The 27,425-nt window shown below is 45.8% G+C and overlaps 1 protein-coding gene across 2 annotated transcripts; it reads right to left on the reverse strand.

Moving 5' to 3' along the window:
* Positions 1-27,425, reverse strand: LOC122393851. 2 transcript variants are annotated; one of them, XM_043390270.1, is made up of 3 exons: positions 27,200-27,425; positions 3,606-3,903; positions 1-770 (listed from the first exon to the last, which is right to left on the reverse strand). In XM_043390270.1, the coding sequence occupies exons 1-3, from the start codon at positions 27,257-27,259 to the stop codon at positions 226-228; spliced, it is 903 nt and encodes a 300-aa protein (XP_043246205.1). In that variant the 5' UTR covers positions 27,260-27,425; the 3' UTR covers positions 1-225. The 2 variants fall into 2 exon arrangements, with proteins under 2 accessions (XP_043246205.1, XP_043246204.1); XM_043390269.1 differs by having other exon boundaries at positions 1-3,903.

Consider the following 27,425-nt stretch of genomic DNA (forward strand, 5'->3'; position numbering starts at 1 on the left):
TGAAATCTGAAATGTATTGAACAAAGCACGGCGAAGAACATTATGCACGCTCGAAATCCGCAGCGCCTCCAGTAAAGCTGTATGGGACGCTATGCAAGGCAAATACAGCGCAAATTTGATTGCAGTCGCCTGTCACGAATCAAGTCGTGAGTTGTCAACTTCAAAAAGCACACCGGGCACCCATAACGTAAGGCTGGCGATATTACTGAGTACTGCATGCCAAATTCAAATTCTGACGCTCCGGCATTTGCAGTCTCTGTCGGTCGTTGCTACATTCTCCAAGGTGACGTCGTTCTCCTGCACCAGACGGGCAGTGTCCTCCACCGTCCTCAATGCGTCGTTCACGTTATCACGCAGGCCTTGAAAGCTAGCCTGTATTTCCGTTTGTGCATGTGCCAGCCAGCTGGAGGAGCTGCCCGTGGTTGAAGCGCTGCCGGGCAGGGTGTCATTAGCGTTTTTGGTGTCAAGCTCTTCTCCTGTCGAGGCATCCACTTTCTCGTCAGTCTCGCGAGAGAAACAGTCTCGCCTGCTGGTGACAGATTTCTCAGCCTCGATCTTTATCAGGTCCTGCGTCAACCAGTCGTCCTCGGGCCTGTGCACGATAGCGAAGTCGATTGGAAGCGCGCCGCTGTCCATCACCGACTTCGCTGACACGGTGGGGCGCACCTGCAGGGAATCATTGCAAGATGTTGTGGCAGCCAGCTGCCCCGATACCAAGTTTTCTGTCCTTTTCATATTTGTTTGAGGCGTGTCACCTGCAGTTTTAGTGGCTGAAAAAGGTTCGGTAATTGAAGAAGTAAACATGTTATCGCACAAGCCTTGAACAACATGTGACGTCATGTCCCCATGCTCCAGCCGCGACGTGCCACCTCCAGTAACGACCTCAGAGCAAATGGTCTGGGCAGAATACGGCGTCTCGTCTTCAATCCCTGGTGTCACGACCTCCGTTGGTAGCGTCAGGCTATTATGAATGGCGGCCCAGTCGGAGCTAGCGCCCACCTTAGACACTGAATTCGGCTGTAGGTTCTTAGCGAGCGCCAGTGCCTCGCTGTTGGGATCTGACAGCGAGTGTTTTAGTGTGCGACGTGCCCTCCAGCCGCGGTAACCAGCTTGTATATGCGAGGCTGCCTGCTCCTCGTCCCCGCTCTCAGTTATCGAGATGGCCGGACTGACGCCGGACGCACCCAACGGACAGTTGGCGGCCATCAGCGACTTTACACATTGGCGGGTGCGCCAATCGCGGTAGCCAGCCTGGATCTTAGCGGCGGCGCGTTCTCTAAGCGTGTTTACGTCCATAAATGGCCTACCGGAGGCGGGGGATCCATCGCTCGAGACATTCGGCAACAAGGAGATGTGACGCATACGATGTGTTCTACGCTTTCGCCAGCCACGGAATCCTGCTTGAATCTTAGTGGCGGCTGCTTGCTGGCGATGGATTTTCCGTCGTGTCTGCCATCCACGAATACCAGCTTGGATTTTGGTCGCTGCGTGCTCTTCAGCGTTGCAAGGCGGTTGTTCAAACTTTTTTCCTTCACCTCCTACGTCACATGCCTTTTCAATATTTTTCAATTTAGGTTGAAAACCAATTGTTTCCAGTGTGCTTGTTTCGGGAGAAAACTTTTCGGAATCATCTTGGAAAAACTCATCTTGGGTAACAATTTGTGCATCATACCCACTTTTCATTTCTTCATGCATCCTTGCTTGTACTGCAGGCGTCATACGAGATGAACCTAACCAATATGAAGGTTCCTTATTTCCTTTCTCATCCTCTTTAGCTGTTGTTATGAGAGTATTTACATCATTTGCCATGCTATGTGTCTGGAATACTATTTCATCTCCCTCTGCCGCACTGTAAGACTCATTCGAAGGACTTTTGATATCATGTGACGTTGTCACGTGCACTTCTTGTGTAATGACCCGATCAGTCTCACTCAGTGTATGCTCCATCTCATTGAATGACGGTGCGGTGGTGGTGGTGCCATCACTCTCATCAAAGTCTGGGAACGGTGAGCTTGGTTTTTCTGAAAGCTGTGAAGAGCGTTCTTCCAGTTCTTCTGGAAAAATAAGCGACCGACTCGTCAGTGGATCAAAGTCAAAGTCTTCGGTTCGCTCTGAAACGTTCTGTGCTATATCCTCATTTTCAATAGGTTTTGCACCGTTCGAGTTGTCGCAGAAAACTGCAGCATTACATTTCCTTTCACATTGGACTTCCCACCCCTGCCCTTCGCTAATCGATCTATCTGGTTCCGGAAAGTTTTCCGGTAACCTTTGTCCTGAACTGCTTGTTCTAAAGAAATATGTACCCAAAATAGGTACCGCCTCTTGCTCGGTGTGACTGCAATCACTGGTTGATTCCGCATGGAGGTTGCTGGTGACAGCTACATCAGGTGGAGTGTCTCCGCTAGTTTTTTCACCCCGGACATCACTAGAACACAACATAGTATTACCATTAGTGTCATTTATACCACGGTCCAGACCAGACGTCGTGATTGCATGACAAACGTGAGATCCGATAGAGATTCTGTCAACATCCAAGACAAGTTCCTCGTTCACGCTAGCGATTGATGACTGGCAGCTATCTATCTTCTCCTGGACATCGGTGCTTGAACCACAAGCCGCCTCGGTGGCGAACTCGTGCGTACCCAATAGATTGTCTTCACACTTCTCCATGGGATCACCTGGTTCTCGGACTTGGAATTTCTGACCAGCGTCAAACAGAGCATAATGTGTGCCATTGTCGTCTTCATGTGCAGTTGGCTTTCCAACTTTTGTTCGATCAAGGCTTATCTGTCTTCCAACTTCAGTTGTTGCAACAATCTTCGGAAACTTGTCATACCCTGGCGTTATTTGCAGGGTTCTCTTTTTCGTTGATACAATGTGTAGGGTGTCGGCTTCTTCTCTGGCTTCATTCTTATTCACAGGTCTCAGTTCGGCTGTGCTGACTGAAGCCGAGGCATTAGACAGTCTGCCTGGTACATGTTGCACGTCTTCCGTGTTGCTTGTGAAAGCTTGAACAGCATCGACCTTTGGTTTTTTAGTACAGACAATGATAGAAGAGACACTAAGGGACGGACTGGCCAAACCTGTTTCACTTTGATTGAAATCATCAATCCCTTCGGTAGACTGGATGAACTCTCGGTCCAGAGTGTCGTTTTTTTCAGGCTGAGCTGAATGGGCGTTGTCAGTCATGACGCCATCTGTGCCTTTATTTGGGACTGGCCCCACTGCCGTTGTTAGGCCCTCCGGTAGGCTTCCATGCATCGCGTGGGATGGTTCTTCAGCTTTGCTGAAGAACCAGTCTTTGCTGTTTTCTTCATGACATTGGTCTCCATCTATACATGGCGCACTTTTCTGCTGCTGTTCGTCGACACAGATCGTGGTGGCGGCCTCATTGTCGGGATGCAGCGTCACCGCCGTTAGAGCGGTTTCGGTGGTACTACCGGTCCCAATAGCGACCGCGGCTGCAGTGGGAGCACCACCACCAGTTAGCTGTTGATTTGGATCCGAAGTGGCAGCACCGCTGACCGGTGAAGGTTTCGGCAGATCACTGCGCTGCTGAGCACTCCTCGGACTCATGCTTTTCTGGCTCCGTGCTTGATACTTACCATCCTGGATAGGTACTGGACCGGCTCCATTTTCTTCGAAAGATATTTGATCTGGTTCTCGTTGTTTTTCAGTCGTCAAACTTGTCACTTTTTCATGAACTGTCAGTTGATTTGTTTGCTGTTGTTTTATGAAAGATGTCTGGCTCTGATCCTGGATGATGTTTTGTGATTTTGCCCGGCCCCATGTAGTGTTGACCTCCCCGGTCACGGCACCAACGATAACCGCGCCTGCGCCCGTGGCTCCCAGGGCTTTCAACAGAGCCTTGTTAGCATCGAGCGGCTTATTGCAGGCGCCGTCCTGTGGGAGACACAGACATAGCCGTGTGAGAAGCAGACACAGATATGTCAAATACAAGGACAGTGACATGCAAGGTCATGTAAACCAGGTACAGCATTCCCGACGAAAAAGGGGGGAATTTAATACATCTCGTCTCCCCGGCGCCAGAATAGCAGTTTTCATTTTTCCCCATTGACTTATAATGGTGAGGTCACGAAAATGACCTGACCTCATATGACCTTTAGGAAAAAATCCGAGATATACAAGTTGTGAGACTTGTAATGGATACTAGATCCTGCAAGTTTCATTTCCCTGTGAAAGCTCCTCTGGCAGTGAGGGCGTTGCGAAGTTGCGACATCTGAAGACCGTGCAGAGGTTCACTTATGACGTCATAAGTCAGTGACCTGACCTGACCCGAAAATGCGGTTGGTGTCAAAAGATTCGGCTTGAATCAAAGGTCATGTATGCCAAGTTTCAGCTCACTATCGCCAGCGTGTTCGAGGGAGCTATCGCGAAAAAAAACTATGGGGGGGGCGGCACTCACCCCACCCTCTCGGCCGGCAAGAGGTCATTACGACGTAATGACCTCTAAATGACCTCAGGTCAGTGACATAAAAAACGAACTATATGTTATACAACTCGGTGAACGTAGCGCATCTTGAAAGTTTGAAGTTAATCAGTCCAAAACTGTGAGTTCGACAGGTATTATTGCTTCCAAATTAAGCTTGATCCTCACTTCGCTCCAGTACTGTGTGAATACCCTACCGGAGACCGAGTTTTACCGAGATACCCGGCTCGGCGAGCCGTGCGATAGACCAGAGGTTTGACATCCGGGGCCTTGTGACATCCGGGAGTTTCAAACGCGCGGGTAGGGATGCGGACGTGACCTGTGGTCGGTCAGCGTTCGGCGATTTCGGCCTCGGGCGCCTCTGACGTCAGAAGCATGACCCGGCACTCGGGCGCAGCGCCCGGCGAGAGCAACCGTGGTGCAGCTGGACGCGCGTTCGGAACGGAATTCAGCCAGGACCCGCATCGTAGGTCAAAGGTCAAGGGCACATATGACCGGCGGGCGAGACCAGCGGCCGAAACATAAGTCGCTGTGAGGCGAGGGCAGTGATCTGACGCCGGCCCGGGCCTGCACGATGTCTGATAATGTTTTCTGCTCTACTGCGGGGTGCTTTGACTGCGCTACTGTTAACGCCAGATCCCTTGAGACCCTAATTTTTCGCGATTATTTCTAAATGCGTGGAAGAATTTCAACCAAGCACAGGACATCGCCGTTTCAAGACCTGCCGAAACTTTTACAATTTAGATATTTTGTCGCTATTTCAATATTTCAGGCACTTCTCATTGACTCGTAATGTTAAATTTCGAGCAAGATTTTCACCCGTTGTGTAGAGGCTATCACCAGTCAGTCTGTGATACGTTATGACGTCAAAGCTAAGCCCCGCCTCTGTGGTCTTGGCCTGCGGCGGTTTCGGGCCGGTGCGCGGTCACTCGCGCTGTGGCGGGGAGCGGGGACGGTCGAGCGGTGCCGAAAGCCGGCGGAGTTGTGCGTAACGTCTTGTCTGACAGTTCCCAAAGAGCGACATGATGACTGATGAGCCATAAATGCTCAATGCGCATTGTTTGTACAATGCTGATAGGTTCGCTGATATTTGTTTTATTTTTCATAAGCTGCAAATGACGGGCAGATGCCATATACCTGACATAAGGTTAGGAAATATTCACCTGTATTTAAAAGATAATGTGATAATGGGATGTCGGATGTCATTAAGTAGTTGCTGATTTGTACATCGCTATGCAACCATCGAACAACGCAATAATTAGTTAATTGCCTTCGCTTCACATCATAAGGCTCGTATTTCATATTGCATTGCATAAGGCTCGTATTTCAAACATATATCCTACATCGAAAATCGTATTTGTTAGGAATCTTTAACGTTTGTTCGAAGCATGTGTGAGTAGTAGGTTGAGGAGTGATGGTTCTCTTGGTCCTATATACGAGAGTCAACAAGAGCCTAATACCTACTTGACCGTCTGCTGCAATTTGAATTGATACATAGCACGTCAAGCGTCAGCAAAATTCATAGTCCTTTACAGATGGCAGGACAGTCGTGTGAACAAGGGTCGCTGATGGGCACGGGTCAATGCTGCAGTCGTGGGCGGAGCCTAATATCATATGACGTATGAAAGCCTCTATCCAGGATGGAAAAACAGTTAACATTACGAGTCAATTACAAGTGCCACAAATATTTAAATGACAACAAAACGTATTTGAAGAAAAAGTTTCGGCAGGTCTTGAAACAGCTATTTCTTAAATATGGTTGAAATTATTTCATGCATTTAAAAATAATCGCGAAAAATTAGGGTCTCAACGGGTCTGGCGTTAACAGTAGTTTCAATATTGCGTGTAATAATCATAAGCACAGTATGATTTAAAACAATAAGGTCAATATAATCTGAACATATATTATAATTATAAATATTTTCAAGATAGTTATTAACCCGCGCCAAGCAGGTGCTCGGCGCCAATCACCTCCCTCTCCCCCCCACTAACTCGGCTCCTGCAGGCCACGCCCACGTATGCGACACGTGGTAAGCGGCATTCGAAAAAGCTCGAAAATCTAAAAAAAACGATTGTTTGCTTGCTTCGTGCAATTGGAAAAAAAATAATGTCTGAGAAGGCACTCTCCTCGGCCAGCGACGTCTAGGACATAAATTGATTCCTGCTTCAGAAAATGTGAAAAGGTTTAGCGTATAAGTCCGTGTAGCACTCAAGTTGCCAAGCGTGCCAAATATTTTCTCAGGGATCAGCCCGGGTGACCTACGCCCGAATCGCCTATTCCATCGAATATCTACGCCCGGGTGACCTACGCCCGGCTGACCTACGCCCGAATCGCCTACTCCATCGAATGTCTACGCCCGGCTGACCTACGCCCGGCTGACCTACGCCCGAATAGCCTACTCCATCGAATGTCTACGCCCGGCTGACCTACGCCCGGCTAACCTACGCCCGAATCGCCTACTCCATCGAATGTCTACGCCCGGGTGACCTACGCCCGGCTGACCTACGCCCGAATCGCCTATTCCATCGAATGTCTACGCCCGGCTGACCTACGCCCGAATCGCCTACTCCATCGAATGTCTACGCCCGGCTGACCTACGCCCGGCTGACCTACGCCCGAATAGCCTACTCCATCGAATGTCTACGCCCGGCTGACCTACGCCCGGCTAACCTACGCCCGAATCGCCTACTCCATCGAATGTCTACGCCCGGGTGACCTACGCCCGGCTGACCTACGCCCGAATCGCCTATTCCATCGAATGTCTACGCCCGGCTGACCTACGCCCGAATCGCCTACTCCGTCGAATGTCTACGCCCGGGTGACCTACGCCCAGCTGACCTACGCCCGAATCGCCTATTCCATCGAATGTCTACTACCGCACGGCCAGCCCGTGTTCGTGGAGCAGTCCCTGCTGTATTATCGAGTAAGGATTTACCCATTCACTACGCCGGCTGAATGGCGGCCCCATCATTTGCTCTATTGTCGTCCGTCGCCCGCCGCGGCGGTGCCCAGGCCCGGGGGTCGCCTGGCGCAGCGGGGGTAGCGTCCCGCCCAGCGGCCCCTGGCGCGGCGGGAGGTAACATGCCGCGGCACACGGCACGGCGGGCCGCCGCTGCCGCCGCCGCCGAGGGATCCTGGACACTGACAAGGATGAGGGCCGTGGGCCCGTGGCATCACCTGGGTTTGTATGGATTTTTGTTCATTTGGCCGGCTGGCTTAAGTCACCGATTACATTAAAAGGACAAGTGAAAATGAGCCCCTACATGAATTAGTGTCTTCGCAACGGCTAACTTAAATTGCAGGAGGATGAGGAGGGGTCGAAAGAACCACCCAGTGATTCATCCCTTGATTGAGCTATAGGGAAAGCGGGTTTGGCGAGTGGAAGCCGATGGAATCAATTTTTATTTTCCTAAGAACAACTTGAACAGCCTTGACTTTTCGAACAACTTGACAAGAGTCATTGCCGTAGAGTGCATCAAGTTTCAAGTTGAACATATTTTTGAAAAAAATGTAAATTAAAGCCTTGCTTCTCCGCCAAGTCACGGTGTATTTAAATAACCCGACCGTTGGGTAACTTGAACAGCCTTTCTTTGCACGCCATGAAATAGTTATCTGTCTATCATCGATGTTGTTTAGTGTATAAACAAATAGGCACAATAGCTCTAAACATACCTCATTGAAAAAAGATTAACCCGCGCATGACTGGGGGGGGGGGGCTCTACAGAGCCCCCCTCCCGTTTTTCAGCAATATTTTCTAAACCGTTTGACGGATCAACACGAAACTTGCGGTACCCTCAGAGGCATCCATTTGACACCTTGTGTTAAAATTTCAACTTTCTAGCTACCATATTTTGGTCGGAAATGACGTCAGAGTGACGTCATGTCGGCCGATTTTCATGCAAAATACTAAATTACGGCAAACGCCCTCAAGAGCTAAGTATTAAAGCTAGATCCATTTTCTTTGCATGAGTGGACTACAAATACACGTAGCTATCAAACTGCTATCTCGAATTTCCGAAATTTTGATATTTTTTTTGAAAAAATATGTATTTCCAATTACAAAAAAAATATATATTTTTTTTATTTTTTAAAAAAGTTTCTGACTTTTCGCAAAAACCGGAATATATGTGACAGAACACACATTGATAAACTACCTTTGCAAGTTTTATCCCAATTTCTTCAAAAATAGCCAAGTTATTCGCATTATTGTCAAAATTTTACAATTTTGTTTTTTTTCAAATCCATTTTTCAGTACGTTTTTGACGTCGTAGAGCAATATAAATGGCACCATTGTGTTCCTGACCTCAAATTGCATCTGATTGGCACCTTTTTTGTTGAAAAATTTCATTTTCAAAATTTGACCTTTTCTGACCTGAAAGTGACCTGACCTCCGGTAAATTCAGCTGACAATGACCTCAAATGACACAGACGACGCTATTTTCGAAATCTACGAGTAAAATTGACCATAATACATGCGTCACGTGACCGATACATGATATACAATTTTCGTGACCAAGGATGACCTGGCCTTGACCTTAAAAATTCGAAGTAAAAGTTCGGTACCCTCAGGGTATCTAAGGCATCCGTCAAGGAGTGCGTAAACCAAAAATGGGCCTGATCGGACCGGCGGTCCGGCGGTCAGAGCCTAAATTGTGAACTAGTAAAAATGTCGATAATTCTTACTTTGACCTGACCTGTGACGTCATCGGTGACCTCGAGGTCAATGAAAATAGGTTTCGCTCGACAGTTTTTCCAGGGCTATCAGACGCCGTTTGAATTTTCACGATCGGCCCAGTAGTTTCGGAGATAGGAGGGGGGGGGGGGCTCTGGAGAGCCCCCCCTAGTCGCTCGCGTTATGGAAAATACCCCAGTCATGCGCGGGTTAAAACAACAACAAACATAACCATTGCAGAGTATCAATATCTGCTTGCTGCACACCCGCCAGTTGACAGAGGTCGGCTTCTCTCGTCAGTTGACAGATCGTCTATATCTTCCGTTGTGATAGGTTTTATCCGTTCGGTAAAACCTATCACAACCTTACCACATCTGTTAGAGTGGTGCCAATCAGGGGCGGTTCTCCCATATAGGCAAGGTAGGCAGTGCCTACGTCATTTGTCGTCTCCCCTGTGTCTACACCCTCACTAGACTGTGGCTTTTGATTGTTTGATTGCTTTTGTTAAAGATCTTTTTCTTTTCGTTTTTCAAAATGGGTTGAAACGAAAGAGAATTGCCTAAACTTTTCAAAAAATGTCAAACAAAGATCGTGTTATAACAACAACTTGACAAAAACCTTTGCCGAATTGTGCCTACCTCGTCCTACTAGATTACCGACTATTGCCATGTTGAGGCTATTGAGCCTTTTGGTAGAAAAAGTTTAGATGGTCGGCACATCGACTAGGTGCTACCTTCTAACTTTCAAACTTAACTTTTTATCAAGTTCATTTATCATAAAATAAAACACATTTAACGTTATCAATTTTTATCATTAGTTTAGGGTACCTAGCGTTGTTATGTCTGTTGTGTTATTCTATTGTTTGTTAAAAATTATATTGGACGAACTAGACTCCTACTGGGAGACTAGCTTGCCTCTGGCGGCAGACGTGTAAGCTCTAGTTAAGTTAATGGTTTTTGTAGATGACGCTGCTGTCGCTGCTTGACGCATCCCGACTGAGCAATAAGGCTGTCTTTTCCCCCCTAGTTTACCTATTCCGTATTCAGCTTTTCTGCCTTACCTACCAAGTGCCTACCTACTTTCAATAGGTCAGCGCCGCCCCTGGTGCCAATTGGATTTTGTACCTTCAGAATTCCGATTTTGTCCTATGCCCAAATCGGAATTTGGTTGGACAAAGGCAGCACGCCTTGGACAATATTCGTCAATCACTTGCAACACTTCAGCATTTTTATAAAGTAATCGTGCACACCAGTAAAATGCCTTCTGGGGCGACCAACGGAGTGAGCGGGAAGGTGGGCCTTGCACGTGCGAAATTGCGAGGGGGTACCACCAAATAATTTGTGCACTGCACCCCAAGCCCTACTAACCGGTCACTAGCGCAAATTTGAGCGCAATCGGCCCAGCCGTTCTCGAGATCTGGAATCAACCCCTGCACGTGCGCACGGGCAGCAGCACCCCAACTCTGGCACATGGATATGCATGGCCTAGTGGGTGCTACGTGCTAACTTTCAGCTCAATCTTTCGGTAAAAAAATATTTTCGGGTCATGTCAGGTGCCGAGCTACGACGTCACAATAGGTAAAACCTCCGACTGTTTTTGATAAAATCGTACATCTTGCGTAACTGGACGCGATCCCATCGACAAGAACGAAATTATTCCGTGCGACTTACCGTAAAGTGGGGCTATTTGAAACGGATTTTACAATTTATGGCCTCTGCCTTTAAGACGGTTCATATTTCTTATAGGATGTAAATTGCAAAAATGTAGTTCTCTGTGAGCTCTTTCATATAGATGCATTTTGGTTCAGCTAGTAATAATGATTAAGACTATTTTTTAAGTTAAAGCCCGTCTCAAATAGCCCCATAGGGTGGGGCTATTTGAGACAGTTTTAGTTGCAAAGAAATTGAAGAATATCGGTTACGCTAGAAATAATTTTTTAAACGCCATACAATTGGAAATTAAATTTCGATCACTTTGGCAAAAATGTTTTTGCAAAGACTGTTACATGTCCTTTATATTCAATATTTCCTATTTCGTAGGACACTTCATTTCGGTAGGGTGTAAAATTGCATCACTATATGCTAAGGTTATCATAATATGATGTGACCCTAAACTTTCAAAATTGCAGGATGATCATCAAGGACTATTTCAAGGTCAACGACAGTAAAATTTTGAAAGTAAGTTTTTGTTTACAGCCCTGGTGACGTGAAAACAGATATACCGAAAGTCGGTGGGGCTATTTGAGACAGGCTTGCTACCTTATGAAGCACAACGTAATGAATCAAACAAGGCAAAAGGTTTCCCAAAACATGTAAGTGAATGGTCTGCATGATTGCTTGTTCCATTGTACATCTCCATGCGAAGAAATAACAGAAAAATGTTAACGGTTTTGATTTTATGCCGATTTTCCTCGATCGCTGCATGCTGTATCAATTGGCCGGTTACCCTACCACATCAAGTACTTGGATTCATCTAACAGTACGTTCATGTGTTAAGTAGCCTTCAATGGTGTTTTTTGGTCAACCAAAGTAGACATATGTTAATTGTCGACTGATTCAGTGACTGATGAAGCACATTTTTATTTTTTAAGCACATATTCATCAGAATAACTAGTTTGGTCACCAGCTAAAGGGTCATTATGTTACACTACGAACATGTAAATATTGCTTGCTGCTAAAAGTACCTACCCAGGGGTGTAACTTTATGTTATTGTCAGGGGGGGGGGGGGGGCTCAGCAGTCAGCAGCAAAACTTCCCATATTTGGGATGTCTGTACCTACTCTGTACCTATTAATTCCGGGGCGTCGCCACGGGTTTTCGACAGGGGGACGGATCGGCCGACTAAAAACTGAAACCTAGGTATTGTTATAGTCACCGTGGGTATTGTTACCGTACTTTTTCAGGCCGAATGGCAATGGACCAAATTCCTACACAGTACAGTCGTCAGTCTGAAGTCTGATTCAATTTGACAACGGTAACGGCACTAGACTCACGATCTCTTTTTGACTCGAGTATGCATTGGCGGCGCTTCGCGCCGCCATTCATACTCGAGTCAAAAGTTCAAATTCATAACAAAAAGACGTATATTGAGGCACAGAGCAGCATATTTTAACCCTCGCCGGACCTATTGGTTTTCTACATACGCGCCGGCCGAGGGGGGGGGGGGGGGGCGGGTACGACCCCCCCTCGCCGTTTCGCCCCTGGTGGAGCTAGCGCGTCGCGGAAAAAACGAGCGTGTGCGCCGTTACGAGACGCAGAGATTGGTACCCGATTTTAAGGTCCTAGGTCAACCGGTGACCTCTGAGGTCAGGTCAAGTGCCCCAAGGTACCGTTCAGTTTTTGGTGAATAACTTCGCAAAAAACTGCCGCAGAGCGCCGATTTTGGCAGCATCGTGTTCGCCTCGCTCAGGCGCGTCGATTGATATACTTTTTGTCCGGGTCAGGTCAACTTGGGGTGTTGACCTCAGGTCAAGGTCAGGTCAGCACCCCCAGGTCACAAAGTTGGTCGAAAGAGGTCATGTCGCATATCATTCGATTCGGCAGGCCTTCCTGAGTCCATTGGTGGCTTTCCCGACTCGCTAGCTCAATTTGATCAAGAGTTATTGACGAAAAACTAATATGACCTTGATGACGTCATAAATGACGTCACGAAAGGTCAACATTGCAAAAGTGACGCATCTAACCTGGCAAGGAGTGCATCAAATCACGATTCTGTGTGCTTGAAATAGTTGGAGATCGTTCCCGGCGCCAGAATAGCAGTTTTCATTTTTCCCCATTGACTTATAATGGTGAGGTCACGAAAATGACCTGACCTCATATGACCTTTAGGAAAAATCCGAGATATACAGGTTGTGGGACTCATAATGGATACTAGATCCTGCAAGTTTCATTTCCCTGTGACATCTCCTCTGGCAGTGAGGGCGTTGCGAAGTTGCGACATCTGAAGACCGTGTAGAGGTTCACTTATGACGTCATAGGTCAGTGACCTGACCTGACCCAAAAATGCGGTTGGTGTCAAAAGATCCGGCTTGGATCAAAGGTCAGGTATGCCAAGTTTCAGCTCTCTATCGCCAGCGTGTTTGGAGCTATCGCGAAAAAACCATATGGGGGGGCGGCACCCGCCCCCCCCCCCCTCGGCCGGCGAGGGTTAATAAATCCAACCGGTTTCAAAGACCTCTCGTCTTCGTCATCAGGGATTGAAATATACAGAAAGGAGAAAGATTACACATTTAAGCGCTGAAGAGAATAGCTATAATCAATTGCTTTTTCTGTTAGAAAACGCGTGGAGAGCGTGCTTAAAATAAAGGTCACTTAAGGTCGTCATTCACTATTTCTTGTTGACGTCTTTCTTGAGGAGGTCAATCCATCCCTGGTAAATTGTATATTTCCCAACGTTTCTGTTCATCTTTTCTTCGGTTGAAGCTTGGATATATATCGCTTCTTTTATTTCTCTTTGCTTCCTTTTATCAATGAACAGTAATATCAATGTTCAAATTCATACTTTTCGCGGCGCTTTGCGCCGCGAAAATTGGCAAAATCACTTGGCGAAACAGCTCTAAAACACATACATTGTTTGTTTGTTTGTTTGTCGTTTATTCATGATTATGGGCATGGACAATGGACAGAAATAAAGTTGAATTGGTGCAAAAGCATAAACTTATTACGAGGCACCTCTTCAACAAAACAAAACGAAACAGAGCATCACCGAAATAAACACACACACACCAGGTCCCACGCGCAACCCCGCCGCCCCGACAGACCTTCCGACCACTACAGCTGGACCACACGCGCTCCGCCAGCCTGCGGCCTCCCCCCTTACTTTGTACGGCGGCCCGTCTGGCCAGACCGGGGCGGTGCCGTTCCATGGCATATGCCGTCCCGGCCCCGGGGAGAGCTGTGGGATACCTCCCCGGACCGGGGAGATCTGGTGGATACCTCCCCGGCGCTCCAGACGGGCCGCGAGCCCCCGCCCGCACCCCCGGAAAATCATCTTTCCCGGGGGTGCCCCCTAACCACCGCCCGGGCGAGGGGAGCGCCGACCCGACTTTGCAGCCCGTGTAACAAGTTTGATGCCACAGTACCTAAGATCTGATCACCAAGTCAAGTGGCCCTGCATATGAAAAAAATTGAGCCCTTGACCCTTCACATAAAAAACAATTACACTCTTCGGAGCCAAATGCTCCCATAAAGATGCTTCCTGCTATGGGCTTTTTCGTGTGGCTGCTATGAGATTATTCGGGGTGCTGATCACGAATATACCGGGTGGCCCAGAAAAAACGTTCCCAACTTTAAATCAACATTTCTCAGAAAGTGATAAAGACACAAACATTGAAACTTCTAATGGTCAATGCGGCATATATTTTCAGTAAATTGTATTATTTTTATGTTATTCGGGCAACTACTTTTTAAACGGTTCGTGTTTCTAACATGCCATGTAAAAATTACTTTTTTGCTCAGATGCTTACTAAAAAAAATGTGAGTGAACGGGCCACTTCCATCTCGGTATCACGGCCTGCAGCCATGACTGCTACTGGCTAGCCTCACTGATGGTTCAGGCCTTAGGGTGGCACATTCCCTCTAGCCCTTATTCGGTCGATTTACTGTTTGATCTTCTTGAAGGGAGGGCAATCAGCAGTAACCCATGCACTGCGCCACTCCTTCTGCTCGAAACAGGACTCAGTGTTGAAACGAATGGCATCCATTAACACCATTTTGGCTCAGTATTTGAATATTCGGCACATAAGTGGAACAAAAATATTTAAAATATCAACACACGTGCTGGTTTCATTCACGTGTTCCATTTTTCTATTTTTTCCTAACATGGTACGTCTAAGCCAATCATCACTACCGTCCAACATCGGCAAAAAAAGCAAAAACGTCTTACTTAATTCAACATAAGATTGCTAGCTTGAAAATGATGATAGAGTGTTATAACTTGGCATACCAAGGCGCAAAGAAGTGACGCAAAATTGATGAGAATTTTGGCTCGTTATTTGCACTCAAATTTGAGAAATAGGCCTCCAAAGTTCGGAACGTTTTTTTTTGGGCCACCCGGTATTGTTGGTTTTGATCACAGATGATGTCTTCATGCATTTGGGCTAGGTCGGGTCGGGTAAGGTCAGGTCAACCAGTAGATCAGGTCAATACAGAATACCTGCCGGGTATTCGTAGCAGGTGTCAACCACCTCTGACAGCTTCGTAACATGTTACGAAGGCACCAAAACTGCTTCGTAAATGTTCATATGGTTGCCGAATCCGAATTCAGCTCCAAAAACTAGCCTAAAAGTAGAAACAAGTAAAACTCGAAAAAGTGAATCGATGTCATTAAAAGTCAATGACCTGACCTGACCTTCAGGTGACCTTCACGCCCGCCCTAATGCATGGGGCAACATCATATCACATGTTTGAACGCTTGAAACCACGAGCAGACTGCAAACGCGCAGCTAATGCGAGCCAACGTACGCCGAATCGCGATTCCGACCAAACATGATCTCAAAAAGTAGGTCACAGGTCAAAGGTCACTTGGGTCAGGGTAATGCAATTTTCAGGGTAGGTGTTAAATTAATTAACGCGAGGGTACTGAAAGTTTCGTCGCGATCGGACACTTTTTACGCGAGTTATTTGCGAAAAACCGAGGGGGTCCGTTCGACCCCCTCCCCCTATACGGGCGAGGGTTTTAGGGTGTTTACAAGTCCATGATCATCCTTTAACCTGGAAACTCATGTATATGATGGAAAATGGAGAAATTGGATGGTAGTGTTCTACTATTTGTGTGTGTGTTTTGACAAGACTTAAAAATTAATAAATGGGGGGGCTCTGAGCTTCCCAGGGGGGCTCAGTTCAGCACAGGGGGGGGGGGCTCAAGCCCCCCCCAAAGAGATATAAAGTTACGCCCCTGTACCTACCATGAACCCACTGCACGTTTATGACCACGACCGATTCAACGGTGTTGCTTATGTCGAACGTTCGATGCACTTCAGGTAGATGGCGGTAAGTCTTCTCTGGTGCATCGCATCACCATTATCATCAGCTATTTTGCATATCCGTTGAGGTTTGACCAGGTGGGCATCATCGGGATTCTGAGACAATGGGTTACGCAATCGGCAGTACCGCTAACAATATATAATAATTTCATGAAAAATGTGCTTAGCCTGTAAGTCAAAAGATAGTAACGATAGATCCAGTGGCAAAGCTGTTAAAACTTCAACTTTGTTATGCTGCAGGTAAAGGTCCTTTTCGAGCAACTTAAATTGTGCGTTTTTCTGTATTTCGTATTTTATGCCAAATTTCTTTCAGAACTTTTCGAAATTTTCAAAAAGGGTTTTCAGAGCATTCACTGTTCAATTCCACGTCAGCCTAAGCAAAAATGACGAAAAAACATCAAACGGTTCTCATTTTAAAGCGATTTTACTAAAACCACTATCTTACTGTCTCAAATAGCCCCACTGCACTATGGTTGGAAACGGCCTCACGGATGGCCATGGGCAATTTCGGAATATATGTATTTTGGGATGTCATTCTGTTGAAAATTGATGAAATGTTTCGAATTGGGCAGAAAAAAATATTTAGTTGCGCATTTAGTCTCCATTATCGTACGTGGAATCGGGAGTTTCTGATAGTGGCTTTTTTATAGTGACTCCGACTTTGACTCCGACTCTGACTTCGACTCCGCACCCCTCGTAAGAAGTAACTGCTCGCCCCTGCACCTGGAGTATGGATATCGTGCAAACGTGTATGGATATCCTGGAGTATGGATATGGATATCCGCTGTCAGAACAGACATACAGACATGCTGTAAACGCCATTACACTGCCAATACCATGGCAAATCAAATGGCTATCTATGGTTTTTGATCATCGTTCTACATTTTCCAAAATCTTGAACTGAATGTTGGCAATTTCTCGTGACTACTTCACGACCATGATGCATACATTTCTGAAAATGATCTTTTTTCAACCAACCACGTACTCGTATGATAAAATGAATGTCACCATCGTGTTCTACGCCCAAAAGTACCCATAAAACATGTGTCATGGGCTGCGAATAGGTACCAGCTTTAATTTTCGGGGCTTACCTGATTGACCTGACTTTGACCCTGGCCAGTAGCCTATGTTTGACGGACCCCTACATTGATCTGACACTCTTTTAGCACTTATATGAAGGGTTGTGACAGTTGTGACAGATTGTTTAGGACCAACTGATGACTGAATTTATTTAGGACCAACTGATGACGATATAATCGAAACGCGTTTTGGTCTTGATGTAAATTATTTTGAATAATTGACTTTTGCCATAAGTTGTGACAGAGTTTATGACGAGAGGCACCTATTGCGAGGTTCTAAAGTCCATGCTACTGAAAGCCCGTTTTCAAGTGTTTGACCTGACCTTGACCCGACCTGTGACCTCGAAATTCAACTTTAAAGTATTCATGTGAATCGTCTCGTCGCGTTCTTCTTTCGTTTGCCGCCTCGTGCGTTTCGCTGCGCCTATTTGTTCGCGAGTTATCGGCTGGGGGCGTTGAACTCCCCCCCCCCCGGCAAACGGCGGGTGGGGAAATACTTCAGGAACTGCTGGGTTAATCTGACGCATTTTTTGTCATTTGATCGTCATTTTATTTATACTTTTTTCCCGAATCTAAAAAAAATCATTAATACTTTTTCTCCAAATGTTTGACCCTTTATGACCAATAATAAGACACTGTGCGTCACTACGTTGATATTTCTCGCCCTAAAGCATAGCAATTAGCAACAATATCCATTCAGTGATAGCAGTATTCAAAACATGTTCAAAATGCCTCGCGATATCGATAACATTACGAAAGACATAGGCGACTTATAACATACTTGCAATGATGACGTCACACACGCGTGACGTGACGTGACCTCGTCATTTCTGAGTTACTGCATGATGCACGAAAGACACTGGTATACCTATGCAAAGTTTCATAGCATTCGGTCTACGCATTAACAAGTTATGGGCAAAACATTTTTTTCGTGTTGACCCCCGGCCATCCGTGAGGCCGTTTCCAGCCATACGAGTAGTGCACTGTCTCAAATAGCCCCACTTTACGGTATGTCAGATTTTGACAGGGAATGAATCCTTACTTTGTATATTGACCTTTCTTGGAAAATTATAGCTTTTCCCCGAAATTTGATCGTTGACCAGCCAAAACGTGGTCAAATATTGACCTGAGATAAAAATATACCACCAGTCGCGAATACTCGAAGAGCAATCGACTGGTCTTTGTTGCGAAGCGCTACGACGCTTCGATTCGAAACGCCAGGAGGTCGGATCACCCCCCTCCCCCCTAGGCCGCGTTATGAAAAATGCCCTGCCAGGACGAGGGTTATAATAGCACGATCTAGGCGTCCAAAAAAGGGGTTTCATATTGATATGCAACGTAGCATTTGGTGGGCGGCTTGGTAATAGTTAGATTGCCCTGGAGTGACTCAATTCAGTTATGGTAATAGTTAGATTGGCGGCTTGGTAATAGTTAGATTGCCCTGGAGTGACTCAATTCAGTTATGTTCTGCAACACTTGCAAGCTATATATTAACCCGCGCCCCAGTGGCGGTCTCCGCCAACTTCGCCCTAGTGGGGGGGGGCATATGTTACCACCCACCTCTAACTCAAAAACTAAGAGGGCTAGAAAGATGCGGTAAAAAGCAGTCGATAGCTCTTGATGCGTGCGTTTGAAAATATTCCGGTCATTTTTCATCTTAGAGCAATATTGGGGTCACCAGAGGTCATCAAAGGTCAAAATTTGCGAATTGTCATATTTTTCAGAAAACATGCCATTATCTCAGGAACTATGATAGCTAGAAAAACGCTGGGAAAAGCAATCGATAGCTTTTAAACTCTTCTTTTGATAAGGTCATCATAAAAAATGACCTCAGGTCAACGGTTTAGCCTCCAGAGGGCAAAAACTCAAAAAATAGCTGTTTTTAAGAAAAGTGTTTTTCGACAATAACTTTTGACTTAAAAAAGCTAGGTCATTTCTAATGCCAGAATCGTGTTCCTCTCGCCGAGACGCGTCGAATGAACTATAATTTGACCTTGAAAGGTCAACTTCAAAATTTGACCTCAGGTCAAGGTCATGACCTGACCGGAAAAGGTCATGTTGCATATCAGTCGATGCGTCTCGGCAAGACAAACACAATGAGGCCAACCCCAGCGTTCTATCTTTTTCCAATCGAGAGTTATTGGCAAAAAACTGTTTGTAGCCTCAAATGACCTCGGATGACCTTTCAAGAGGCTATCAGCAAAAAAGACACCTTGGTCGTCACGGGTGGTCCAAATTATTGTTATCCTGAAATATTTGGACTGTTCCTATGCGTACACACGGATCTAGAGGCATTTTCGTTTTTCTCCATTGACTTAAAATGGAAAGGTCACGCCACCGACCTGACCTTAGGTCACGCATATAAAAAATCCGAGATATACAAATTGTAGGCACCCATAACATCATGTAATCCACCAAGTTTAAAACCTCTCTGACAAACACTGCAGGCTGGACATGATTGCAAACTTTTTTAGGCTTGGTCAGTTAACTTGACCTGGTGACCTAACCTGATATGACCTGGGGTCAAAAATTTCACACATTGTCCAAAATTGATGTACCAAAAGCTACCCCAAGCGGCGCGGCGCTTCGCGCCGCGGTTTTTTATTTATACGAAAAAAACGCGACAGGGTGGTAACATATGCCCCCCCCACTGGGGCGAAGGTTAAAAAAAGTCTAGGCGCGTCCAGTTGCTGAATGTTTGAAGGTATTGGAAAGTAATTACACACAGCGAATATTTTATACTTTTTTATCATGCATTTTGTAACATAATTAGACAATTGCCAACACGTTTTCGTGATATCACCAACGAAGAACCCGATTTACCTATGTTGCATTTTGTGTGCCTCCTTAATTCGATTACCTGTATCCGTCTTTGATATTTCGGAATGGTTATGGGTGCGTTCGGAGAGGCAGATTCCCGGGGAATATTCCACGCCGGCATAAAATTTCCGCCGAATGTGCCATTCGGAGAGCGATTCCCGGGGAAAGTTCCGCGGAACGGACGCGGAAAGCGCGGAATCTAAAAAGCATCTCACGCGTCGTTCCCGTCAAGATGGCGGCGCCCATCAATATGCTCGAGTGAGTATATTATTGAATATAAATGGATATTTCTTGCGTTTGTTTCCACCCTGATCAGTTTTATTGCAAATCCAACTATTGATAATGCTTACTCAGTTATGTGATTGTCCTCTGAAGCAATGAAAACGATAATTTGAAGTGTTGTGTTGTGTGTTTGGGGTGGGGGGGGGGGCACAGTACAGATGGGACTTTTTGAAAATGATTGTGATTTTTCTTAGTTGTTCTTTCTTCAAGAGCTTCATTCTTATTACATCTTGCCATAGATGTGGCGTTCCAAATAACCAAATAACCCAAACAAATCCCACGAACTCAACTTGGCGCAGTAGCGGCGATCCTTGAAATTGGCGGTATGGAATGTCCCTCTCCGAACGCAACACGGGGAATTTTCACGATGACGGGGAATATTCCGCGCTCTCCGAACGCACCCTATATTTATGATTCATGTTAATCCGCGCCGGGCCGGTGCTCTGAGATTCCGCGCCGGGCCGGGAGGGGGTGTCTGAACACCCCTTCTAACTCTGCCCCTGGGACACGTAGCGACACGCGGTAAGCGGCAATCGAAAGAACGTCCAAAATAAGGACGAAAACACTTCGGTCATTTTTTGAGTCAGGTCAAAGGTCAGGTCACCAGAGGTCACCAAAGGTAAAATGTTGACTATTTCAACATTTTGGAAACTGCCAACGGCTATCTCGGGAACCGATAGAGCTATAGCGCCGCAGGAAAGCGCATTCGATAGCCTTTTTACAGACCTTTTTGAGTAATGTTCTCAGATTTGACCTCAGGTCAACGGTTTAGCCTCCAGAGGGCAAAAACTTCCAAAATAGCCGTTTTAACGAAAAACGTTTTTTTTTTGGCAATAACTTTTGACTCAAAAGAGCCATGACATTACTTTTGCCAGCATCGTGTTCCTCTCGTCGAGACGCGGCGAATGAACTATAATTTGACCTTGCAAGGTCAACTTAAAAACTTGACCTCAGGTCAAGGTCATGACCTGACCGGAAAAGGTCATGTTGCATATCAGTCGATCCGCAACGTCGAGCCGAACACATCTAAGGCGTTTTCAGCGCTCTAGAACGACTCTATCAGAAGTTATTAGCGAGAAACTATTAGATTCTGTTCGTGACCTGAGATGACCTCGGGGACATGACGAGGGGTCACAGTTGCCATTTTCCGGTTCAGTGTGTCAATTTTACCTACATTTCGATGTTTGAGAGTGTCTAGAAAAGCGTTCGTGTAAAACAGACGCTTTTCAATTTTCTCCCATTGACTTACTTAGTATAACCCTCGCCCGCACATACCATTTTCCCATCCTAGAACGCACCCCCCCCCCCCACGCCATTTCGTTCCTGTTGGAGATACAGCTTAGCGGTTAAGACCAAAAAGATTCTTTCGGAAGAGACGAATCCAATGATACCCAGTTTTACCTTCTCAGGTCAGTCATTGACCTTCCAGGTCAGGTCAAACTAAAAAATGTTGCTGTTTTGGGTCACCGTTGGATATCAAGTGCGCTGCTTATCTTATACCGATGACGATGCCGTTTTCTGGTGCCAAGTCAGCGGCCCAGCTAGAACCTCTTTGTCACACTACCCGACCAAGTTTTTGCTGCTGAGGTCATTTCAGGTCAAGTTAGGTCAAGGTCAATGATATGCGTTTGTATGTCTGTGTGTGTCTGTGTGTATATTGATGTGTGTACCGATTGTGTATGTGTCCATATTACATGAAATCATGATCTGAGAAGCTTTTACCAAAAATGCAGTCAAAAAACTTCACGAAAAGTAAATTCAGCTTGCCTAAAACACAATTATTTTAGATGACCTAGGCTGACCTTGACCCTGACCTTGACATCTGTACATCGTCGAACAACATGTTACATGATAGATGGGAGGTAAGACTGGCAAAAAAGGTCGAAATCAAGGTGTTAACCCGCGCCCTGGTGGGGTCTGTTTATAACGCGAACTGGGGGGGGGGGGGCTATTTTTCGCCCCCCCCCCCGTATCTCCGAAACTACTTGACGGATCCGCAAAATTCAAACGGCGTTCGAAAGGCCTGTCAAATTTGTCGAGGGAAACCAAATTTCATTGACCTCGGGGTCACCGATGACGTCACAGGTCAGGTCAAAGATGACATGTTTCACCGTTCACGGGTCATCTAGGTAATGCGCTATAACACCGAGGAAAACGCATTTTGTCGAGAATCAGCGATAGGGCGTCAGTTGCCTAGTACATATGCTGCTATAAGAGGTTACTGACAATACCAGGTCAGGTCACAGGTCAGGTCACCAAGGGTCACAGGTCAGGTCACATGAACCTAACTTTAGGTACTAAGGTTGTGCGATGCAAGTTTTATGGCCAATTTTTCATTTCCAACTCAATGGTGTTGGTTATAAGACTATCAGGTACGGCTTAAGTAACTTTCTGGTGAAGGTCAGATCAAGGTCAGGTCAAGAAAGGTCAAATTTTAAAGTTGATAGTTTTGCATAAAATGGGTATTGGTTCGATGCAGCTCGTCACAGGGAATCTAATGGTGGTCTTTGTTTTGCGCTAAGGGGTCTAGAATTGCTAAAAAATTGAGTTTGAAAATTTGACGTCATCAATTTTGAACAGTTTTTCGCTCTAACTTCGCCAAAAAAGAGATATCAATCTCAAATTTGGTATGTGGATAGAAGGCGGCAAGGACTATCACATATGTTCGGTTTTTTGCGAAATTCCAATTTTTTGTGTGGATTTTTCGGCTATTATATTCAAAAAATCTATTTTTTGATTTTTGGGGGTCAAAATCCAAAAATTTTTAAAATCCGAGATAGCAGTTTTGTAGCCCTGTCAATTCTACAGCTTTTATGTTTTTTATCGTTTTTCTGTATTTGCAAAGCTATAGGCCTGACAGCTCATCCCGCGAAACCCTTTTTTGGGTCGAAAACGGCAGAACATGACGTCACTCTGACGTCATTTCCGGCCAATCTATCATAGCATTTGGAAAATTTTTGGTCACAATGTGTAAAATTGATGTCCGAGAGGGTACTGAAAGTTTGAAAGTCAGACGATCGGCGCAGCGGTTCTGGAGATATATCGAAAAGTCTGGAGGGGGGGGGGGCAAAAATAGCCCCCCCCCCACCAGGGCGCGGGTTAACCCACGAGCCGCTGGGGGGGGGGGCATAAAGTTGCCCCCCCTTTACGTTTTGTGAAATATCTCCGAAACCTGATGAGCTACGAACGTGAAACTTGGCATAGCTTCAAATGAATACCTAGGCAATGTTTGAGAAAAGTTTGGTGGTTGTAGCACCTAAGATGACGTCACAGTGACGTCATAAAATTTTGTCGTTTTCCGATATGGACCGTTTCTGATGACGCTGAGCATGAAACTCGACTGTAAATGAACTAGACAGCACCTGCTGTCATCCTAAAACATCTTACTACACTTCCATCTAGTTTCTGACCAATAATCAGCCATTTATATTCGGTCCCATATATGTGCTGTATCGTGAGGAATATGAGAGTCGCAAATCTATAATTTCACTTATGACGTCACTGTGACGTCATTTCAAATGGGATCAACACCAAATTTGGACACAACCTCGGCTAGGTATTCAAGAAGATGTGTGCAAAGTTTCGCTTCTCTATCTCTTCGCGTTGCGACGATATCGTCGCAGAAGTAAAGGGGGGCAACTTTATGCCCCCCCCCCCCAGCGGCCGGCGGGTGGCGCGGAGGCCCAGCGGCCGCCGGGTTAAAAGCTCACAAGGCCCATAGCCAACGCAAGATGTTGAAGAATTGGTCATTTGGGTCATGACATGACCTAAAATACAAGGTCATATATCCGAAACCAAAAACCACAGAAACTTGAAATTTTCAGTGGACATCAAAAAAGGATAGAGGAGCAGCTATACGAAAAATCAGGCTTCTAGCTCTAAAAATGTTGAGTGCCGAGCAGAGAGACTACCTGGGGGGGGGGGGGGGGTGACCACCCCCCCCCCATGTGCGTGAGAGGGATAATGGATAGGCCGCAAAGTTGACCTGACCTTAAGTCACCGATATCAAAATTCCGAGACATACATTTTATATATAATGTTGCTCTAATCAATCGCTCAAAGTTTCAAGGCAATCAATCAATCGGTGTAGCTACGACGAGCATTCTTATTGTTTCTGAGGTGAGGTCACTTGGCATGACCTGGTGACCTGACCTAAGGCGACCTGTGTCTGAAATTTTCACAACATGTGTGGAAAAGATGCACGAACATGTGTGCCAAAAACCGCAGAGGGGTGTTCATAAAACCCCGACCCGGCGCGGGTTAACCTTCCAGGCGGTGGGGGGGGGGGCATTTTTTGCCCCCCCCCCTTTAGTTTTTTCGATATATCTCGAGAACCGCTGCGCCGATCGTCACCAAACTTTCAATACCCTCCCGGGAGCAGCTAGCGCACATGGTGACCAAAAATTTTTCCAAAGGCTATGATAGGTTGGCCGCTAATGACGTCAGAGTGACGTCATTTTTGCCATTTTCGACCCAAAAAAAGGTTTCGCGGGAAGAGCTGTCAGGCCTACAGCTTTAGAGATACAGAAAAATGTCTGAGACATAAAAGGTGTGAAATTAAGAGTGCTACAAAACTGCTATTTCGGTTTTTCGAATTTTTTGGATTTTGACCCCCAAAAATCAAAAAATAGATTTTTTAAATATAATAGCCAAAAAAACCAAAAAGTTTTTTGAATTTCGCAAAAACCGGAATATATGTGATAGCCCCTACCACCTTCTATCTACATACCAAATTTGAGATCGATACCTCTTTTTTTGGCCAAGTTATAGCGAAAAAACTGTTCAAAATTGATGACGTCAAATTTTCAAACTCAATTCTTAGCAATTCTAGACCTCGTAGCGCAAAACAAAGACCACCATTAGACTCCCCGTGACGAGCTGCATCGAATCGATACCCATTTTATGCAAAAATATCAACGTTGAAATTTGACCTTTTTTGACCTGACCTTGACCTGACCTCCACCAGAAAGTGACCTAAACCGTACCTGATGGTCTTATAACCAACACCATTGAGTTGGAAATGAAAAACTGGCCATAAAACATGCATCGCATAGCCTTAGTAAAGCTGGGCTCATTTGGTGACCCTTGGTGACCTTTGGTGACCTGACCTGTGACCTGACCTGGTATGACCAGTGACCTCTAATAGCAACATATGTACTAGACAACTGACGCCTTATCGCTGATTTTCGACAAAATGCGTTTTACTCGGTGTTATAGCGCTTTCCCTAGAAGCCCGTGAACGGTGAAACATTTTATCTTTGACCTGACCTGTGACGTCATCGGTGACCCCGAGGTCAATGAAATTTGGTTTCCTTCAACAAATTTGACAGGGCTATCGAACGCCGTTTGAATTTTCCGGATCCGTCCAGTAGTTTCGGAGATACGGGGGGGGGGGGGGCAAAAAAGTGCCCCCCCCCCCCACCGCGCGGAAGGTGGCTGGTAGGCCCACCGCCTGCCGGGTTAATATCTGGTTCATTCTGCATCGATCGGCAGTAATTATTTCAAAATTAGTTAAAAAAGCATGGTCGTGGTGAGCAGTTTAAAAATGTTGTATCATTTGCAGTTTTCACCCCCCCCCTCCCCTAACACCCCTTAATTGTTTTTTACCTTTCTTTTTTTCAAAATTTAGATCACGCGAGCATAATCGCATACCGCTTGAATTTTGAAAAATCGGCCGGATAGATCTTGAGATATCAATGGGGTCCTAAACAGCCCCTTGCCACTAGAGGTAGCCAGGAGCCTGCCACTAATAGGGTAAGTTGAAACCAGCTCCTAAAAATAAAAACTACGCTGAGACTTTATGAAACGACAAACAGGTTTATCTAAGGAAATGACCTTGACCTGATCTTCATGTGACCTGGAGACCAGCCTATAAAAAACTAGGTAGTTTATCACAAATATATGTGGAAATGACATTTGACAAGACAATAGTCATTTTCAAAACGTTCATCTGGCATAAGTTTTGACACATTTGGTGCGATCTGGTTAAAATAGGTTCATAGGTGATTCTTAGCATGTTTCATCTTGGGATGCACTAGTTGCTCAGTGAGTGAGGATGAGTGAGCGGCGCCATAGGAGATCCGCAAGTGGGCCGGGGCAGCGCAGGGGACGGGCCCCGTCACTGAGCCGACCATCGGATGCGCCCATTGTAAGAGCGTATCGGGCAGCGGAGCAAATCTCAGACCCACCTCAAAGGTAACCCCATCGATCAGCTTGCCACTAGAGGTGGCAAAACTGGAAAATTTTGGGAACCGGACCCGGACCCGGTCTGACTGACCCATTTGTGGAACCGGTCAGACCCGGTCTATGTCAGAGTTGGAACCAGATGGACCCGTTCCAAAAAAATCAAAATTTAATAAACAAAATTTGAGGGCAGTGGCACGGCAGGTATAAAATGCTTTCTTCCCAATTGCACAGGCATGAGTTGCGATTTGCAAAGCAGAAACATCATGACAAGGTCAGTGGTCACTCACCCTACTTCACTGTTCACATTCAAATTTGCATTTGGAATCAGAATCAGATTCAGGTCAGATTTTAGAATATCAATGTAGGTAGGTTGAAAGTAGGTAGGTACTAGGAACCAGGAAGTAGAAAATAATAACACATTGATGGAAGTGTTTGATAATTGCTAACTTGCCTGCCTTTATTTTACCTGGCCTAACTAAATAGGCTTGCTAGCGGGTTTCAGCCCTGACTCCAGAGTCAGAGTATCATGCTTCAACGTCAGTTTAAAATTAACATGTCACAGGTTTTGTCAATTGCTGAAAACAAAACTAGCATACTACGCAACATATGAATGTCTAGGAAGTAGGAACCATGAAATTTCATGCAAAGCCCCCTTCTACAGCTGCCGACAATACCAGAGTCAAAACGGAGCAAGGTTAGCAGCACAGAACAAGCCCAATATACATACCTGGATTAAAATATTCTTGGGAAAAGATACTCCGCTTCGACGTATGACAAAATTAGTCATTACAAAAAAATTGTTACTATGAGCCCCAGTCCCTACTCCTAGCCATAAAAGTTTAAAAAAGAAACATTTCGCGAGGTACTTTCCAGAATCCGCGACACGTGTACGAATTCAAGGATTTTAAATTGCTGCTTTGCGAGGAATGTCAGATCGGCGCTAAAGTACTGCA

The sequence above is a fragment of the Amphibalanus amphitrite genome, unplaced genomic scaffold, assembly GCF_019059575.1.
Source record: "Amphibalanus amphitrite isolate SeventyFive unplaced genomic scaffold, NRLGWU_Aamphi_draft 000558F_arrow, whole genome shotgun sequence".
In the NCBI taxonomy this organism is placed as follows: domain Eukaryota; kingdom Metazoa; phylum Arthropoda; class Thecostraca; order Balanomorpha; family Balanidae; genus Amphibalanus; species Amphibalanus amphitrite.